Raw genomic sequence first — 21,791 nt, forward strand, 5'->3', positions numbered from 1 at the left:
GTTTTAAACTGCATGTAATAAAACTTTTTTCTTTTAATACCTGACTAATTAACGTTTTTTTTATTATTATTATTATTATTATTATTATTATTTATATATATATATTTCTTTTTTCTATCTATTGCCATAAAAATAAAATAAAATAAAAACTATAGCTGTACACTATGGATAACGCCATTAGCCCTAGAAAAAGGAAATTCAAATCTATAGACGGTAATCCCAAGAGACGGCGTAGATCTGATAGTGGGGGTAGCATTATGGATTTAGAACTTGAAGAGCTGGCAATGAGGTATGACGCAACCGACGATACGTCTCATTTGTCGGCCGTAGGACATGTGGGGGGCGGGGGCATGCATGCAGAAGGTTGTTTAGACATACGGGAAATATGTGTTGCCGTAGATAGAACTAGGCGTGTGTTAATGGCAGCTGAGGCATGGGGCCATAGCATGGCTAATGCTCTATATCAGGCAGCACAGATAAATGTTTCGAACGAGCCAGGTCTAGATGACATGGAGCCAGGAGATTTAGACACAAGGGGTGTGTTGTATGCGGGGGCAAACACCCGAGATGTACTTAACGCCGTCGGGGGGTGGTTGGATAGTGCACAAGAGAGTCTATACACATCAGCGCAGATCGATGTATTGCAGGTGTCGCAGCGTGATGAAGGGGTTGGCGGGGGTTTTCAGGACCCCCCGGTGGTGGTAGGGGTCCCTATAGAGTCGATTATACAGGGCGGTGGTGGTGGGGGCGTGGGGGGTGGTGGCGGTGGTGGTGGTGGTGATGGTGTGGGGGGTGGAGGTGTTGGCGGGGTGGGGGGTGGCGGTGATGGTGACGTTGACGATAGCGCTGTTGATGATGATGGCGGTGGTGACGGTGATGTTGACGGTGGCGCTGCTGATGGTGGTACGCCTGTGCCTGTTGTAACGGGGGGAGATAATGACGAGTTGCATACTAGATTATTCCCCCGGTTTAACGGCTTTGAGGTTAGACAGTCCATTGATCTGAGAAGTATATCCCTTGCAAATTTACAGGAGGTCCCTGATTTGATTAGGGAGAGGCTGTCGGGTGTCATAACAAGCTGCTCGCAAAGTGCAGCCGAGGGTAGTGTCTTAAACGTGGTGCTGAGAGGCCCTTCATTGGCCTCTGATGTACAGGCTGTGCTCGTAACGGGTGACGATTACAATGCGGATTTGTTTATGGAGCATATTAGCCAAGTCATACAGAGCAACGACACAGGTCTGACGGATGATGTGCTAGAGTTGGTGGTCACAGGGGTCCACAACAAACGGGGTGGGGCACGTTTGAAGTTAAAAAACATTCCCTATGATGAAATCATACACAAGAAGAAGCTAAGTCTCTACACACCGAGTAATACTCACGACAATTTGTGTTTCACACTATGCATGACACATTTTCTGCATGAGGGGGTAACCGGGGGTGACACAGCGGCCATAGAGACTAATTTGGAGGCGGCTCGCAAATTACACAGTGATCTGGGGTTTGGCCCAGATCACTCTGTGGGTTTCTCGGATGTTTCCAAATTTGAGAGACATCTAGATGTTAAAATCCTGATATTTCATCATAATGATGCATTCAGGAAGCTGGAGATGTTCCAGACACATACGGCCCAGCATCCAAAAACAGTATGGCTGTACCTCCATGATAACCATTATCACTGCATAGAGAACAGAACGGCATTCTTTGGTACGGGATATGTGTGTGAATATTGTTACAAGGCCCATGAGGGAATTCTATTACACAAATGCCCGATCCATTGCAATGTGTGTCTGACAGTGTGCGATAGACTATCAGGTCGCACGATAAAGTGCAAGGACTGTAGTCGTATATGCCGCTCGCAGGTCTGCTACAACACACACAAGAAGCATTCTGCCAAACATGACATGATACCTTGTGAAAAGCTCAAATACTGCGATCGTTGTTGTAGACAGTATATCATATCGAAAAAGAAGAAGAAGAAGAAGGGGGTGGGGGTGGAGGAGGAGGAGGAGGAGGAGGAGGATAATGGTCACGTATGCAGCGTGGCAAAGTGTCATAACTGTGGTGAGCCGAGGCCCGATGATGGAATACATGATTGCTATATCCAGCCGTACAAAAAGAAAAAGAAAAAGAAACGCAGGGGTGGTCGCGCGGGTCCACCGGATGACTCTGATGATGACGACGCTCCGCCTGATAAATACATATACTATGATTTCGAAACGCGCATGCATGATGGTCGTCACGAAGCAAACTGTGTGGCTGCTATAACGTCTGAAGGCATAGAATGGTATGCTACCGGTCTAGATTGTGTAAGAGAGTTTGTGATACGCTACAGAAGAGGGGAGTATTCGTTGTATACATTTGTAGCACACAATGCGTCGGGCTTTGATAACTATCTTGTCCTGGACTACATGACCAAGCAGGGTATTAAACCCAATATAGTCATGAAGGGTAGCAGAGTCATTCTGATGCGTGATGACGCCTACCAACAGAGATGGGTCGACTCATTTAGCTTCTTGCCCATGCGATTGGCTAATGCACCGGCGGCGTTGGATTTTGATGATATGGCAAAAGGTAATTTTCCGCATAAATTCAACACACGGGCCAACGAGTCTTATGTCGGTGCCTACCCTGAGATCTCATATTATGGGTATGATGCCATGACTAGCGATCAAAAGACAGATTTCGCTATTTGGTACAGATCTGTACGACACAAAAAATTTGACTTTCAGAAACAGCTGCGTCTCTACTGCGTCAATGATGTGATGATCCTATACACGGCGTGTAGGATCTACAGGGAAAATTTCATAGAGTGTGCCACTATAGACCCCTTGTCCTACGCCACTCTGGCTTCGGCGTGCATGGCCACCTTCAAAAAGTCGTTCTTGAAGAAAAACGTCCTGGCATTGACCTACGAGGGGGTCTATCAGAAAAAACAAAAGTCGTTCTCATGTGCATCCATCCAGTGGCTTGAATATCTATCCCGCTCCAATAACATGGAGATTCGGCATGCTCTCAACCATGGAGAGGCTAAATATGGACCATTCTTCCTAGACGGACATGCACCGTCTATAAACACGGCCTATGAATTTGCAGGATGCTTTTATCATGGGTGTGAACAGTGCTACAATGCAGGACATCAGAACCCCGTCCTCAAGAAGACCTATGGCGAATTGTGGGTGCAGTTTCACCTCAAAGTCAAGGCTCTCAAAAAAGATCATGGTTTAAGAGTCGTGGTCATGTGGGAGTGTGAGTGGCACCGTCTGAAAAAGACAGATGCTGCAGTGCAGGCATTCTTGGCTACTCTGAAGATACAACCCAGGATTGATCCTCGAGACTCTCTCTATGGGGGTCGCACCAATGCCATCAAAATGTATCACAAGGCCGAGCCCGGTGAGAAAATACGCTACTATGACTTTACCTCTCTCTACCCCACAGTACAGGCTCGCTGTCCTTATCCTGTAGGGCACCCCCAGATCATTTTCAGGAATTTTGGTCCTTTGGATGGGTATTTCGGCATCATCAAATGCACCGTGTTGCCCCCCAGAGGTCTCTACCATCCCGTGCTCCCCTACAGGTGTCATGGGAAGCTGATGTTCCCCCTCTGTGGTACATGCGCCACTGAGCTCAATCAGACAGCCGCGTGTCATCACTGCAACGATGAACGGGCTCTGACAGGCACCTGGGTGACTTTTGAGCTACAAAAAGCAGTTGAAATGGGCTACGTGCTAATCCAAATGCATGAGGTGTGGCACTACCCCAAACTGTCAAAGACTCTGTTTAAAGGGTATGTCAAAACATTTCTCAAGCGTAAACAGGAGGCTTCAGGATACCCCAGCACAGTGGATACTGCAGCGAAACAGCGGGCGTATGTGCAAAACTACCTGGAAAAGGAAGGTATACAGTTGGATCACGACAACATGTGTGCGAACAAGGCCATGCGTAATTGCAACAAGTTGATTCTAAACAGTCTGTGGGGTCGCTTTTCACTACGACCAGACCTACCCACTTGTGAGCTCATTTCTGAGCCTGAAAGGTTCACTCAGCTCATGTTTAGCGATAGCTATCACATTAGTCACTTTTGCTTTATCTCTGATGAAGTTGCCCTTGTACAATGGAAACATGTAGATGCACGTCTCGCCAGGGCGCGGGATGTCAACGTGATTGTGGGGGCTGTGACTACCGCCCATGCCAGGCTCATGCTCTACGATCTTCTAGACAAACTACAGGAACGTGTCCTCTATTGCGACACAGACAGCATCATTTTTGTTTCCAAGGAGGGTGATTGGGTACCCCCTTTAGGCCCTTATCTGGGCGACTTGACCGATGAGATAAATGATGGTGATCTGTATGGTACCGAACAGGAGGATTACATTAGCGAATATGTCTCAACAGGTCCTAAAAGCTATGCCTACCACACCCGTCACCACAAGTCTGTCGTCAAAAGCAAAGGGGTGACTTTAAATGCAGCAAATTCTAAAGTGGTCACCCAGCAGACACTGAAATGTCTATTGGATGATTTTGTCAACCATCGGCCTCAATCCCTCGACGTCACCACCACTGTAGATACCATCCAGCGGGATAAGACTAGGTTTCTGCTTAAAAACGCTACTGTAGTTAAACGGCTTAGGGTGGTTTACAACAAGCGCAGGGTCTTCCCCGACTACACCACGCTTCCTTACGGCTATTAACCATATTGTTTATTGTTTTTCACTTTTTCACATGATCCATGTTTTTATTCTTCTTTTTACATATTGTTTTCAAATGATCCATGTTTTTTATTCATTTATATTTTGGAGGGTATTCATATTGTGCTAAAAGAAATTCAAATCACATGTTAAATGTATATGTATCATCATGTATCTGAATATACTTTTTATGCATCATGTATTAATGATGAATGACCGTGCTAATAAAGAATGTTAACCGTCAAATGTTTCATGTTCTATGGTCACAATACACCCGTCCATCAGAGGGGATGCACACAGACCGCAGAGATGGCTGTTGTACACTCTACGTTCGACCCTAGACTTCAACACCCGTTCAGCATGGTAGTATCGGGACCTTCAAACAGCGGCAAAACCTACTTTGTCAAAACAGTCATTGAAAATATGGATCGGTTATTCTCAGAAAAGATTGAAAATATAGTATATGTTTATTCATGCTGGCAGCCCATATATGATGATTTGCTTAAAATAAGGAACATTCACTTTGTAGAAGGGATCCCCAAATCTCTATGTGATGATGCAATCTTACCAGTCCATACTAGAAATCTGCTCATTATTGACGACTTGATGAACGATGCATGCAATAATATAGAGGTTCAATACGTTTTTACCAAATATGTACACCATCGTAATCTCAGTTGTATGTATCTGGTCCAGAATTTATTTATGCAGGGTAAAACCAGCCGTACGATTAGTCTAAATACCAATTACATGGTTTTGTTTAAGAACCCTCGTGACAAATATCAGATTATGTTGATAGCCAAACAGATGTTTCCGTGCAAGACAAAATATTTTCTAGAAGCCTTTAACGATGCTACCGACATGCCTTACGGCTATCTGCTTGTAGACTTTAAAGCCATGACCCCAGACAACATGAGACTTAGAACAGCTATATTGTCAGACCGGCATGTTGTATACACTCAGAGAGCCAAAGTGATTAGCCCAAAAGACCATGTCCGCACGTATAAGTAGAAATCGTGAGCGTCTTAAGCAACTATATAGCGCCCCTCCGGCCCATCGTAAAGTTATCCTCAGGACAGCCAACGCCGACTTTATCAACTCGCTGTGTGAAATAGCCTTGAACATTTTACAAGGCAAAATACCTCTGACTCCACGCCAGCATACGAAATTGCGTAGACGAAAGAAGGACCTCAGAATACTCGCCAATAAAAATGTACTAATATCTAGAAAGAAAAGACTAATCAATCAGACCGGTGGATTTCTCCTACCCCTGCTGTCTGTGGCCATACCGTTGTTTACAAGTCTGTTCTCAAGAGGAGGGTGATTATAATGGATCATACGCACAAGATGTATCTAGTTCCTCAACATCAACTCGATGCCTTAAAGCATACCCAACCCAGGGATTCTGTTAGACAGACTGCTGAAAATGAGCTGGATAAGGCAATTGCGATGGTGTTGAACACTCCCGATACAGACCTATATGAAAAAGCTGCTAGGTACGGAGCGGTCCTGCAGCGCTATCTATCCATGGTAAAGCAAGGGCAGCGCGAGCATGGAGAATTAACTCTGTCACTTGCTGAGGGGGACCCAGTTCATACGCCTATGGCGGCACCGCATGGCGATGATGGCACCGGCGATCATATTTATAAGGATATAATGAAACATATACCCGTCAGAAGCAAGAGCAATACCAGACATATCCTGGACTCTTTAAAGAAATCTAAAAATGTTTCATGGACGGACAAGGGGGAGATCATATTACATGGCGAAACTATTAAGGGGTCCCATATGTTTGATCTGTTAAAGAATGTTACCGCCCCTTATCATGTTGTCGAATCTGTCAGACCACAGGGATGGAATGTATTTCTGAAATCTTTAGCCAGTAATAATATACCGCTATCGGCTATCCCTAATAAACAGCTCAGACAAACTGTAGACATGTATAAGCATAGCCCCGTCACTACGGACGACAATGCGACGGCATCTATGCCTGTCTCGTCTGTTAAAAGGAGGAAGCGCAAGCAGCCATTGTCATCTATTACTTCCCCTGGAATGCATATGGCCGAGTGGATACCATTTTAAATTATGTATCTAAATGTATGTGTTATCCGTAAAAATAAAAGAAAACAGTACGACTAAACTGTAATCAAATTATTGTATTTTTATTATCAATACAGAAAACAACCATAACAACAGCAACAACACATGCTACATGTTACATCCGCATACACATGACTGCACACACATCATATCATGTTCATTACAGACATTAGGTTGTACACGGTTAACAAAGTCATAAACCTTTTCATCATTACGGGGTAAATTATCTCCATACATTTTCAAAAACTTTTGATAGGATACCCCTTTTTGCATATTAAACAAGAAAAAAACACAATGCTGCCCGCATGCGGTACTTGACGGATCCTGGACCTGTTGTGTAGAATGAACAACGTCTATACAGTGCTGATCGAGGAAACGCTGTATGGTCTCAGGAAACTCAGAGTATGAGGGAGGGTTGCCGTAGGAGTCGAAAAAGAAGCCCTGGCTCTCAGCCGTAATATATACAGCCAGCCAATGTGCCCCGGCCATGTGTGAAGGTTCGGTGTTGACCACCACCATTGCAGGCCTCTGATGAATTTCCCGGGGTAGGTGATTACACGGTAGCGCACCAAGAAAATATGCCTGGTGTGCCATTTTCTGACACACGGCTGTTAGCTCTATAGTATTCATATCGCACCACCTTTCTCAGTAATAGTCCAACAGCACCTGCCGTCTATTTGATATTTCTATAACAGAATCATAAACTGCATAGCATATCAAATTGACCGTTGTAGCCAATGCTGCTCTGAATCGTGCCTCTAGCCTCACATTCCCTGTTCTGACTAGCGATACATGTTGTCCACAGCCCTCATCTGCCTCAAGGTTGAAACAAAATAATGCATACCCGTCCCCAAATTCCTTATGATTAATGGCTATTTCTCTATCTTTGAGCTGTCGACCTGTAGCCTGAATGAGCTGGAAATATTCTCGTGTATAGAGGCCATTTCTAAAGTCAGGCTGAAAGGGTTTAGAGGGGTATGCTTGACCGTCGCAATATAGGGATAAGAACTCCATGCCGAAATGCTGGAAGCTGAAAGGATTCCTGGCATAGCTCCCTGTGAATGCTTCGTTATTCACAAAACCTATAATAACCATCTTGGGTATTTGTCCTAGAAATAGATTATCCTGTGTGCATATACGGCTGCCCGCCGCGATGGATACGTTCTTTAGACATACCCTATCAACAGGGTATTTAACGTTGGCTTGGTTTAACGCACGGGCATGTGCCAGCTTGACGCCTGGTGCTACCGATACCTTTTTAATGAAAACATTTGCAGACGCTATAGAGACACGGTATTCCGCAGCACCATCGGACATGAGACAGAAATTATTTTTTGCTCTAATGAATCTCATGCGGAGATCAACTCCGTTAATCAACAGTTTCTCCTGAAAAAACATATCGACGTGTATAGGAGATATCAGCTCCACTATACGACTTTGCGCCGTATATACGCTCCTTGCCGCTAAGCCTAGATTGAGGCCTCCGGGAAGAATCGCATCCATATGTCCGGGTGTGTCTTTCTGGAATAGACCACAGCCAAATTGGGTGTCTAATGTTCCGTTTCCATAGTTTAGCAGACATTCTATTATGCCTCTGTACGGATAGGTGTTTGACGACTGGGTGATAAGCCTATCACCCAGTGTAATATCTACTTGGGAGAATAATGTGCATCCTGGATAGTTAATCAGTCCCACGGGTGCTGCCAGAGCCAAGTCTGTTCCATCGGCATTAGTAATCTTGATCCTCAGGTGTAAATACGTATTGTTTAGATCAATATAGTCTTCGCTGCTGGCCGATACAAAGAACTCTATGGGTCCACCATCTGTTAGCGCCGATAGTGGGGGTATTTCAATATATGTACTTTTTTCTATCGAAGTCTGCGTCATCGGCAGGGAGAAGAGGTCCAGTTCACTCTTAATGCATTCGTCTGACAAGTTATGTAGCAGCGCCATTGTTATACTAGATGAATATATCGTTAGCCGCCCCTCTAAAACGACGGGTTGCCGCCTTCCTGACCCTTTTAGGTTTGGGTCTCTTTTTGATAGATGCCAATCTTTTATTCTGTTTACGGCGTCGTGCCGGTGCGCGGGTACGCCCACAACCTATAGGAGGATACTTTGTTGCTCTTCTGGCATATACCCTCATGCCTGACCCCTGCTGTTTGGGCGTAGATGCAGCATGGGCTATGTTGGTCATAACGTCGCCTATAATATGTTTAGCAGCAGTCTTCAGATGAGGCTTTGCTATGCTAACCCCACGCCTAAATAGCGGTATAGCCATTCTAAAGAGGCTACGGAACATCCCTCCGATACCGGCTCCATATTGTGTGCTGCTGCCCTCATAGCCAGGTAGCCCACTCCCTGCTTGGTTTAAATAATACTGAACATATTTGTTCTCGTCGTAAGGCGGTCTATACCCCCTCATCCCTATAGATGGTGCTATGAATTCTACTGTTTTACAGGTCTAAAATGCAGCTTGAGTATCACTTTACCATATGTGAATTTTATATTTGTATTCTGGTCAGACTTTAGATCGATTTCAATATCTCCAAGAGGGTCTCGGGCTACGTGTACGTAATGCGGCTTGTCGAACATGTGAATGCAGTGTCTCCTGCGGGTGTCGGTTATATTAATACTCCTGAGCAGGGGGACATAACTATCTCCGACCAGCTGATGGTCGACAATGTCGCTATATATGAACATGTTGTAACACCCGCCGTGAATATCGGTGGGATGGGGGGCATATGCTACATACGTTTTATGAGCTGCATGCTTGACCCCTGCATCGAAACCCAGCATAGCAGCCAGTTTTCCTCTAAAGACGATAGATATGTGGTCGTCTCCTACTACATAAACGCGGTTTCTAATACCTTCATGATGTAGTATGACTCTACCGCCAGGATCATATTTGGCCCAAGTCTTGTTGATTTGTAGTAACAACGATCCGATACTCTCATAAAGCCCACCAACTAATAGACATGATGTCCTATGACCCGTTTTACTATCGTGAACGGTCATCGTAGCGTCCTCGGTAGGAAAACTATGCCAGCTGCATGGGTACTGAGCTTCAATTAGGCCTACTTCATAGGGCTGCTTGGTGTGTATAGCTTTTGCTAATTTAGTTCTAAAATTCCATATCTTATTTTGTGGGTAGATCCCTGCCGATGCATTACTCGCCAGAGTCACATAGAAACCCCCAGACACCTCCTTATCCATCGTACACTCTGGTTATAACGGATTGTATGTCTCTTTATGCATCGACTAGTGTCTTTTCAGCTATCCATGAATTGAATGCCTCCGGCCACCCCAGCCATTTGACATATATCAGATTCTTAGACCCCTCCCTTTTTCTATCTATAATCTTTTCTATTTTATACACCTTGTTTTTAGACACTATAACTTTTTGTAGCTCTTTCCCATAAAATGTTCCATGGACAGGGACACCTGCATAGTCTTGCAGCTTATAGACTGGAGGACACCTTGCTATGCGCTGCGATATTACAAAATATTCATCTGTAAATGTCTGCACATACCCCTTTCGAAATGTAGCTCTGACTTTTGAAATTCTAACCGTGTCACCAACATCGTATCTAAACACCACCATCGGCTCGTGAGTGGTTTTGTATAGCGTGTTAAACACTGTTTTCTCATTATCTTTATCAACGCTGACCGGAGTCATTTTTATCGATCTATGGTATGAATGGTTATAAGCATGGACCATATCCTGTAGATTATCCACATATCGTTTGGAGTTGGCAGCTGTTAAATATCTCCACATGCGGGTTTTCAGAGTCCTGTTGAAGCGTTCCACTATACTGGCCTTGGTCTCATTATATGTAGAGAAATGTTTGACGTTGTACCGCTCCATCAAACGCTGAAAGATCTTGTTATAAAATTCTTTGCCCGCGTCAGTCTGCAGTTTATCGGGGGTACGCCCTTCGCCAAGAATATCATCAAAAGCTTTAGCGACGTCGATAGCCCTCTTGGTTGGTAACGGACGAACCCATGCATGTTTTGAGAATACATCGATGCATGTCAACAGAAAATGCACACCATCATTTTCGGATGCATACTCTGACATATCCACTAAATCAGCCTGGAACTGTCTATCTATCCCACTAACCAATACTCTATTTCTGCGGAAATGTATCGGTGCAGGTACATGCAGGGTGTAGGGATCCTGCTTCAGCAGCCATTTCTTGATATATTTTAGTGGAGGCGCTGCACCCTCACTATGCTCTAGGGCCGTTCTTAGTTTATTGATGCCGCCGTAACCCCCTGGTCCGGAGGGATCATAATAAGTCTTATGCAGCCGTTTATCCATGTCGTATGTCTGTGACAAAAAAACGAATACTGAAACAATGCTCAGAGTTATCCATCCTTTTATTTAAAATGTCTGTCCGCTCAAAACAATTCTCAAATAAAGTTTACAGACAGTCTTATTTTTCTGCACCATTTTACAAGCCATCATTCTAGCAGTTCTAATACCCTCGGCGTTTGAGACATTATTCAACATCAAGACATCCGATACAAATGCACATATGCACATGACATGTCCGACGTTAAAACAGTCACCATCGGGGAAATGGGTAAATATTTCAGCTAACATTTGATCAGTAGGTTTATCACACAAGAATTTCATGACCAGATCATTCCAACCCTTATACGTACATTTGATATAAGCATTATGTTGGACATACGTATCATTTTCTATGGCAGCATGCATCAAAACAGCTAGTCTATCTGATACAGACTTGCTATCCACATCATACGCATAAGAAAACAAAATACCCATTATAAACGCCACCCGTCGGCAGGTTTTGGTTTGCCTAGTGACAATGTAGGACGCCACATTTGTATGGCCTCATATATCAGAAGCAGATGTTCATCGGACACACCTTCGGTGGTCATTAAATCCAGTTTTTCGGTATCATAGGTATTGCATATTAAATCACACAGAAAAGATTCGACCACGCCATAGATTTTTCCTGGGGACACAGTCAACCCTGTAGTCTTCTTTAAAACAGTTTCTAAAAGTAACAGGAAGGGGCGTCTGTCCAGGATAACACAGATGTCATGATAGTGGGATTCGTAGTGATGATGTGTCGCTCCCTGCAGGCATGAATGGCGTCGTTGACTTGGGCAATCACATTGGCATCCCCAGCAGGCCGCTTGCTTCTGATGGTTGATGATGGCAACCACACAGAGCCCCGTGGTAAATCGCAGCACAGCCAACGATGCAGGGTTTAAACGGATCTGTATTGATACAGGCCATCCGTCATCTCCTATAGAAGTGTCCACCTCCAGCTCACTGTCCTCTCCGATGTGTAGGAAGGTCAGATTCAATCCGGTCAGGTAGATGGCATACTCTTGAAGCCAGTGGGGTCCGGGTTGTACAGCCTTTAAATCAGCAGTCTCCATAGCCACACCCCCACTTTGCACATGTTCACCATTGACCTGTGCTGCATAGCGTATCAAAAATATACCATTAGAATATGAAAATAAAAACACACACACACATATTAATATAAGGTATAGCCTATAAAAAACACATTTAAAAAGGAAAATAAAACACACTTAATACTACAAGCATGTACCCCCACCTTCTTATACATTGCTGACATTTTCTAATGCTAGCATAACCCTAAACATACTCAAACACACCATGTACCCCCTCATCAAACACAGACGACTCAAACAGGCACATTCGGCATTCATCATCAGGTGTGCGCCATGGTGCTTCATTCGTCTTAGCCAGAGAATCAATCTCTGCAAAAATTCCACGTAGTGTAGACAGATCAGCCCACTGCATGAAAAAGACATTATCAAAATAATCAGCAGCTTCTAAAACACTGGTGCGTAGAGGAGAGCTACCGATGCAATGCATATCATAGCACTGTGGTAGCTCGTCTGTATCAACACAGCGTCTGAAAAAAATGAAATCCTGTGGTCTCTTCGTATGATAGTTTGCATCCATGCGATGAATCCTCGATTCATACTGAAAGGTCCATTGGAATACATGGGTTCCCGCATGCCATGTACCCCGGACACCGTCTAGCATGGGGCATAAATTCTCCAAGAAAAAATTCCATTCGTGAACGTTCAACCGCCACTCTGTAGCACAATCTTTAACATTCAAAATAACCCAACCATCGATCCATGATATTACATACTCCAAGCCGTATTCGCCAACGTGGGTGAATGAATCCCCGGCACTCCGGTCTCTCAAGCCTAAAACAGGCCTCGTTCTTTTGAGTGGAGCATTAAGCAGTACCGCATCTCCACAACTATTGACATAGTTAGACACAGGCGTACTAAAGTTGGACATACCGTCAGGCCTCTGGTTTTCAATGTCCTCATTGCTCGACACAGAGTCGTCCATGGCGGGAGAAGCCATTGGTGACTGGGTACGAGGGTCCCTATACAACCAAATAGCACTATCTGATCGGGGGGTTTCTTCTGATGAGCAGGCCATGTTGAATGAAAAGAACACTGCAGACAACTTGATGAATGCGGGGGCCCTACAGCAACCGTCGCCCCCTTTTTAAAACTTTTGTTTATGACCCGTCATAAAACATAAACAGGAAGTGCCCCTGTGAATAGGGATCCCCCCTCCACCCCCACCCCCTCCCCCAACCGGAAGTGAGTTCTGATAGGAATGGACCCAAAGGGCATATAATATCTACTACTGTCTGGGAAGAACTTCAGGCCAAAATCTTGCAAGCGAGCCGCTGGGTGAGTTGCAACGAGATGGAGCACTTGCTGAGTCATTTCCTGTAGTGCTAGAGCCACAGGTTGAAGCGTATGCGTCCTTTGAGACGCCCTTTGATATATAAGAGACCCTATACAGCTTACTTAAATGTTGTCGACTCAGTCACCTATTGCATCACTTCCTTTAGGGCTTCAGCCTCCTAATTGATCATTGTAGTAGGCTATAATTGAATGCCCTCTTTCATATATATATGATACCTCCACCACTGGGACGTGGCAACAATTCTCCAAATCCATATGGGGAGGGGGGGGATGCTTGTGGACAGTAGGGGTTTACCCTAGACATAAATAGGAAGTAAAATCAGGAGAAGGAATGACCTCTCACAAATATTTATTCAATAAATTGTTTCAAATAACCCTCCCTCGTTAAATCAATGAGCTTGGTGTTTTGCTTTAAAAAATTAGTTATAGAAGAAGTCTAAACTGCAGAAAATAAACACATCCAAGCTGCCTTTTAAGGATACCTTGGAATATCTGTCTATTTTTCAACCATCGGACCCTAGTTTACGACAAAAACAACCCAATTGACGGCAGCTCCTTTGACGCGTGGTTTTTAGAGCCACGAGTATTAGAGGGGGCGGTCGATAGCAACCACCATAGCAACCATGACGGTCAAGTGACTGGATTCAGCCCCGTTGAAAAAAATAGAATACCTCCCAGTCCCTACACACTCAGTAGTAGATTAATGATATTTAAATTATTATGACCATGAAGTCTTTATTTGCGTGGGTTTACATTTCGTTGTGTAGCATGGAAAAATCGGAGAAACACTCCCATTCAGAATGCATTGGTTTACACTTCGTTCTTTGGAGCACGGTTATTTTTATTTATTTTCCATTTTTGAGGAGTTGAGGATTTTTCTGCAATAATCCAAAATCCAATGGAAAACCCGTTGGCTTTTTGTCAAGGGAACCGAGGGCGACGCTCAGGCCGTGGCTACACCAGACGCGGAAATTTTGCTTTGCGGACGCGGTGTGAACGCAGCAGAATTCGAAACCGTTGAAAGCAATGAGAGTGGCTACACCAGACGCTGAAAATGAATGTACCGTGCCGACATTTCCGTGCGGAAAATTAAGACATAGACTGGTTTCTATTTTTATTATTTTCCGCGACGTTTGCGTGGGCCTTTTAACATAGAGTATGGTAATAAATCAATGAAATGTAATGAAAACCATTATATATTTTGCTGTGAATAATGAGGGAATCAATAAATCGGATTATTTCCCAAACCCTCGAGAGCTGTTACTATGGAGATTTAACGTTTTTAACGATTAAAACATTACTTTTCTGTTTGAAGACGACAGTGTATAAGATAGATGGTATACGTAGACAGTGTAAGTATATAGATAGCAAGTAGGCCTAGATAGTTGATAGTTCAAGAATGGATGATTATTTATTAATTCATTAAGTTGAAAAACGAGTACAGCTTTCCGACCACAGTGACCCGAAATATAAGGATAAACGTCAAAGAGATGCCGGATGGAGAGCTGTTTCGGAGGCAGTTGGCATAACTGGTGAGTAACTTCTATACTATACTTCTATACTATAAGCAGCTATTGAACTGGACCATAGTAATACTAATTATTCATAATAGTGGACGTACCTCAAAATCATTATGTCTATAGCATTACTTTAAAATTGTTTTACTTAGTCTATAGTGCTTATCCTGAGAATGTATTTTTAAGTGGAAACAGATTAAAATGAATCATGGTGTCAACAAGAACGTTTTAATCAACATACATTTGGAACCAAGAATGTCTAATGAGAGACAGGGAAACAGACAGAGCGAGAGAGAGACAGGGAAACAGACAGAGAAAGAGAGCGGGGGGGGGGGAGAGACAGACAGAGCGAGAGAGAGATTGATAATCAATATCTATTTACAAAATATCAATATATATTTACAAAAAGTTATATATATACAATGATCATCATGTTATCCAAACCTATTAAACTACATTATTTACAAAATTATTTACATATTATGTGCACTATTTAAAGCTCCTTCTGGGGAGTCAAAGAAATTACAGAGGAACTCCCGAGTCTGAAGGGCTTCCCTGGGTCCTCTGTTACCCCCCATGTGTCTGACACTTTGCAGACCATGTTCTCCATCCCTTTGACCCTCTACCATATCTCTGTTCTTAGGCTTGATCAGATAATTATGTAGCACACATGCTGCCATGACTACCATGTCTATATGACACGGCAGCATGGATATTCTTGACAAAAAAACCCTCCATCTGGCCGCAAGAATGCCAAAGGCACACTCCACTGTCATGCAAGCTCTTGACAGCCTGTAGTTAAAGTGACTATTATGCCATGACAGGTTGCTGCCAGGGTAGGGTCGCATCAGGTACCGCTTCAAGGGAAACGCAGCATCACCTACCATCATGTATGGCACGTCACCTTGCTGACCATAACCAGGCAGGGGGTGTCTTCTGGCACATTCAAAGTCTTTTCACTCATTCCCCTCCCCAGTGCTGAATGAGCGAACACCCCACCATCACTTTCACGGCCAAAATCGCCAACTTGTATGATTATAAATTTTGAGTCCGCATCCACCAGGGCCAACAAGATTATTGAAAATGTTTTTTTATAATTAAAAAACTGGCTGCATGATTTTTTGGGTGCTTGAATTTGAATGTGCTTCCCGTCGATGGCCCCAATGCAATTTGGAAACTGCCATCTTCTCCAAAAGCGCTCTGCGATAGCTGTCCATGATTCCTCCGTTGGTTTCGGCATTTGGGTCTCCATCATGTGATCGACAACTGCCCTTACAGGTCATGTGAACGGAGTCTGCCACTGTTTTTCTGCCCAGCCTGTAGGCAAGAGCCAGACTCCTGAAAGACTCTCCGGTGGCAAGGAATCTGTAGGAAAATATATAATTTGTTAACTGGTGTACAACATACATGAGTTATTGTTACTTTAAAGAAAAAAATCTGTTATTCAATTATCTGGCAATTATGTCAACAGTTGTGAAGTGCCAAGGTCGCTGGAAGGACCTAAGGGACCAATTTTCCAAAAAAACTTCACAACCACGGAGTGGATCGGCAGCAGGACCCCAAAAGGAGTGGAAATACACCCAAGCCCTGTCTTTTCTTATTCCCCACCTTCAACCCAGGAGGTACAGTGCAAACACTGAAAGGCAGTGATGGCTCACTGATTCCCAGCACACTATTTTACATATAGCACAAGTTCTAAAATAACTGAAATGATTTTCTCATTTTAAGAATCAGCATACATTTACCTAGACTATAAATCATTGTGCATGTCATTTATGCTTTAGCTCTAGAAGCAACCTAGACCAAGTTGAAGATTGGGAGGCATTGGACCTGAGCCATGGAGAGGATGTGCGGGAGGAGAATGACCATCAACCAGATCAGCATTCTCAACCTGGTTCTTCAACCAACAGGGTAGGGCTGTGCAATTGTTTTCCTAACCTAATAAATATTTGTGTTAAATAATTGTAATTTCAATGTTGATTCAAATAATTGTGATTATCATTCTTTTCCATAATCAAACAGCCCTACAGCAGACCTGCTGCACGAAAGAGGGCCTCAGCACCTTTGGAGTCTTTGGAGGATAGGCTGCTGGCTATGGTCCAGGAGCCTCCACAGCACATGCACCATCGTGTGCCACAGGAGGAGGATGAGATGTTACATTCTGCCCTCAGTCTGGTGCCCTTGCTGAACAAATTAAGTGGCTGGGGTAAGCTGAGGGCAAAGATTGCTCTTTTAGAAGGGCTCCAGGGTGTCCATGATCTGGACCAAGGGCACCAGCAGGCACAGATGCAGGGCCCTGGTCTAATTAGGCCATGGGATCAGACATCCCAGCCATCCCACCAGAGCCACCAGCCATCCCACCAGAGCCGCCAGCCATCCCACCAGAGCCGCCAACCCCAACTATTATATGCACCACCCTCACATGCACAGGCACAGAGGTATAGACCAAGTGAGGAGACTTGGGGGGGAATGTGGTGAGAGTACTGTGCCCTCACCCATTTCTCACTACACAGACTTATAGTGTATTAATAGTGCAATAAATTGTCTATTTAAATCAATATTTCCTTCGTGTTTCTCTGTAACTTGTCAACACCTAAGCCCATGCAGTTTGTCTGAAATTGATGGAGTAAGTAAAGGCGGTGCAATGCCCCCCTGGGCCTTGAGCCTCCAAATAGAGGCCCATTGAGGACCACCCTGCTCTCTCCCCAAAACCATAATAATCATGGCAAAAGCTTGTGTGTTGGCCTACCTCAGTGTAACCACAAGTCTTTGCTTGGGTTCGACTGCCAGTCTCTAATTGGTGTCCTGTCGCTGGAGATCTGCACCAATCACTGACAGGATGTGGTCCATCTGCGTTGGTGTCATACGAAAATACGATCGATGGGTTGCAGCGTTAAAACACAACTCCTCCGCCGGGTTGTAAAATACCCCTTGCTGTCGCCTCCGCTGGTTGATTGCAGTCACCCAGGTCGGTTTCCTCTTTTTAATCCTTTGGAGGATAACAAGTAAGGCAAGTGCCTTCCTCCTATTCACTATAGGCACTGTAAAACAACTCTCTTGTGGTTAGATTGCACATCTGTCATCTATGCTAGACTATCTGCAACTAGCCTGTCTGTCATTAACGAATTAATCAGTTAGTTCGTATCACACAAACATACGTTTAAAACAACTCTGGAGGTTAGATTATTCACAGCTTTTCATCTATGCTAATATGTCTGCAACTAGCCTGTCTGCAATACCGAAGTTTTACATAACTTGCTATATATATCAAACCTACTTAGTCAGACTAATATTATATTGATCTTTGACGTGGAAGCTGGTTACCCTAGCTATTTCATTTGCAACTAGTTCGTTTGTATCAAATTAGTTAGTTGGTCACTTACCAACGTAACTTTGTATCAATGGTTTATGGTTTATGTCCGTTGATGGTTGCTTGGTAACTATGTCTAGCTCAAATTTAACGTTATACGAATGTAGTTTGATTTACGGGTTGCTGTAGACTTAATACTTACCCATGTTACTCTGATCCAGATGAACTGGTGCCGATGAACTGTGGTTTATAAAATATATAAACACAGAGATCAAAAAATATAAAGGAGCCATTTTTAACGTGTCCAGTGTAGCCGGTTAATTTAAAATTTCCGCTTGGTGAATGTTCTATTTCCGCACGGCAGAATTTCCGCATCTGGTGTAGCCGTAGCGTCGCTTCCGGGTTTGCCAACATACGTCATCCCTCTCCACCACTCTATACTGTAAAAACACATGTTCAAGTTGAATGATAATGCATGAATTTATTCTTTATTCTGCCATAGTAACACGGTAAATAAATGGCAAAAATAGGCTGAGAACGAATTTGTATTTACGATATTGTAGCGACCCTGGGACATTTAAATAGTTTGTGTGTTATGTGTTGCATTGTATTTCGTTGTCCGTTATGCCAGTTGTTCTGTGTGCATGTGGGACTCTCTAAATCGACGCCACTTCGACCTGGACTTTACGTCCTACGTCACTCACTATGGGTGTGCATGTGTGCGCGTAGCCGTCCCTCGCGATGGGTGTGCATGTGAGAATGGTTTTGGCTTTTAGTGTCTATGGGTTGGTAATAACGGTTCTGATGATTTTTCTGATGGAAAAGTGGTCTTTTATTTCCATAATCTTTGTTCAGTGAACGCATAAACCCGTTTGTTAGTTAGCAGTTAAACAAAATGTGATCTCTTTGTTTACAGTTACCAACGACCAACTGATGATTGGTGGTTCGATTCCCTAGTGATGCAAGGTTTTTTCTTTCATTTTGGACTGCACACACATCGCGAGTGACGGATACTCGCACAATGTACACACATCACTGTCTTTACAATTTCTGGGCAACCGAAGTTTAAAGATTGTCAAGTGGTTAACTCTTGAATCGCATGTACTAAGACCTGATGGGTTAGTGGTCAGAGAACAACTCATTAACGCAGGGATAAGGGGTTCGATTCCTTAATGAAGCTAGCTTTTTTCTTTCATATTGGACTGGATGTTTGTATGCCATTTTGCGTAACTTTATTTAGTTTATGATGAAGAAATGTTACTGGGGATAAGGTTAGGGTAACGCTAAGGGTAAGACACAAAGTGTTTTTGCAACACAATATTTCTTACAATAACAAAGTCCAAAGTTTTGATGACTCCAGTAGGAAACTTAAGATACCTAGAGAAATGCGTGAGTGCTCACAAAGCATCAACAAGTCAGCAGTGTGGTACAGGGTGATCATTTCTTATATACAGTACAAAAGCTGAAACTATTAGCCAGGAGTGGGAAAGATGCAGATGCAGACGTGGGAAGCAATAAGACACACCAACACACAGTTGCCTGTTGCAAAATGGTTCAGAGTTTAATAGAAATAGTTAGGGTTAGCTGGTATGGCGTTATCTGGCAATAGTCTAATGTTAGCTTAGTTCGTGTTGTTTCGTCATGTTAATCGCTAGTAATAGTAAGTCATTTGTAGAAATATAGCCTATCATCACAGACTGTAGGAATGTCACCCACCCTCAATCGCGTACGACACTGACGCTCGTAATCCTGTAGTGCAGGGGTTTTCAAACTGTGGAGGGCGCCAGAGTTATTCAGGGGGGGCGCGACGTGAGAAAAAAATAAACCCCAAAAAAAACCTGAAAGACGATCATTCAAATCATCAGTCCTACTTCAACTGTAGAAGTAACATAACTTAATCAATTTTCAACCGTTTATCTTCGTGCAAACCATTTAACAAATCTACACACTTGTATCTTCAATAATATCTAAACAGAATTTCGATATCATTTAAAATGTCTTCAGAATCACAGCCATACCACTTCGTTTTCAGCTGTTTTCATTGAAGACGTCAGCCCATTCTGATACACCTACTTCTAGACATCGTAACTCATTCCTTTCTCAACCGTTTACCATCGTTCAAACCATTAAACAAATCTACACACTTGTATCTTCAATACTATCTAAACGGAATTTTGATAGCATTTATACTTTTTTCAGAATCACAGTTTTAGTTTCAAACCGGCGTCGTTTTCAGTTGCTTATAATAATTTAGGTCACCATAGCAACGCCAGGTAAACAAACCCCGCCGAATAGTCGAATCTCTGGACTGAAAAGGCAGATCTGATTCGACTCAGAAAATTTAGAGTCGGGGACCCTGAATGAATCTGTAAACTGGCAGTTTACACAGATTAAGATGTTCAAATGTATTTAAAAAAGGTTAAGCTAAAACATGCTTAGATAAAGTTGTTCAATTGTGTTGTTTAAAAACGCAAAAAGATGTTGTAATGTTTCAGAAATATGTTTAAAAAATATGTTAAAAAATTTGTTTCAAATGTTTAAAAAATATGTTCCAAATGTTTTAAAATTATGATCGGAGATGTTTGAAATGTGTAAAATAATTAAAATAGCTTTCAAAACACAGGTATTTAGAAAATAAAATTGGGGGGGGGGGGGGGGGGCTCAGCTGAATTTTTTTCTCTGAGAGGGGGCTCACTCTCTCACACTTTGAAAACCCCTGCTGTAGTGCAAGGGAGTTCGTGCACAGATCCCTGAGACAAACGGCTACGCGCACACATGCACACCCATAGCGAGTGACTAGGACGTAAAGTCCCTCCCAGGTCGAAGTGGCGTCGATTTAGAGAGTCCCGTGTGCATGTATTGTAATGTTCTTCTTGTCAATCAGTGTGGGGGCGAATCATTAGGTCAGCTGGGTGAGGGCCTTGGAAGAACACGAGGGTGGGGGCCTGCACGTGAGTGAGACCGTGTTGGGGGTTGCCGGGGTAACCGGGGTTTGTTTTGGGTGGGATTTCTGCCATTGGTTACGGGTTTCAGTGACCTGGTTTTGGTTCATTAAAAGTTCCTTCAATTACTAATGACTCGACATCGTTATGTCACCGGCGAGGTCATTACAATATGTTCAATAAAACGTAATCACGGACAAAATACGTTTTTTAGACAAACGTAATTGAGAATGCCGAATAGTTCTCTGGGAGCGTAATTTTGATGAGAAAGGGTTGCTCTGTCAGTTGTCAAAAAAAGCGCACGGACGTGGCCTCTATAGCAACGACCTCAGCTACCCAATACTGATCAAAAAAACGATTGTTTCTCTCAATCAAAACACAAAACAGGACAACTGATGCCCATAAACTTAACCCATACATGTTTTGTAATTAACAAGGACACGTTGGTGTAGTGTTGAGGAATGTCACAGATTTCACTGTAACT

At 43.4% G+C, this 21,791-nt stretch overlaps 1 protein-coding gene and 1 long non-coding RNA gene across 2 annotated transcripts in view; one reads left to right on the forward strand and one right to left on the reverse strand.

Moving 5' to 3' along the window:
• LOC132446723 (uncharacterized) overlaps nucleotides 1-3,591 on the forward strand; it is a 5,613-nt gene extending 2,022 nt beyond the window's left edge. The window contains exons 6-7 of the mRNA XM_060037164.1: nucleotides 3,133-3,246; nucleotides 3,575-3,591. Coding sequence (XP_059893147.1) covers nucleotides 3,133-3,246; nucleotides 3,575-3,591 — 131 coding nt within the window. The remainder of the gene's footprint in view (nucleotides 1-3,132; nucleotides 3,247-3,574) is intronic.
• Nucleotides 3,592-15,267: 11,676 nt separating this feature from the next.
• On the reverse strand, nucleotides 15,268-17,954 carry LOC132446472 (uncharacterized). The gene is made up of 2 exons (XR_009522857.1): nucleotides 17,805-17,954; nucleotides 15,268-16,420 (listed from the first exon to the last, which is right to left on the reverse strand). It is a non-coding gene; the product is annotated as an uncharacterized LOC132446472 (long non-coding RNA).
• Nucleotides 17,955-21,791: the final 3,837 nt, after the last annotated feature.

This window comes from Gadus macrocephalus, chromosome 18 (assembly GCF_031168955.1).
Source record: "Gadus macrocephalus chromosome 18, ASM3116895v1".
Lineage (NCBI taxonomy): Eukaryota > Metazoa > Chordata > Actinopteri > Gadiformes > Gadidae > Gadus > Gadus macrocephalus.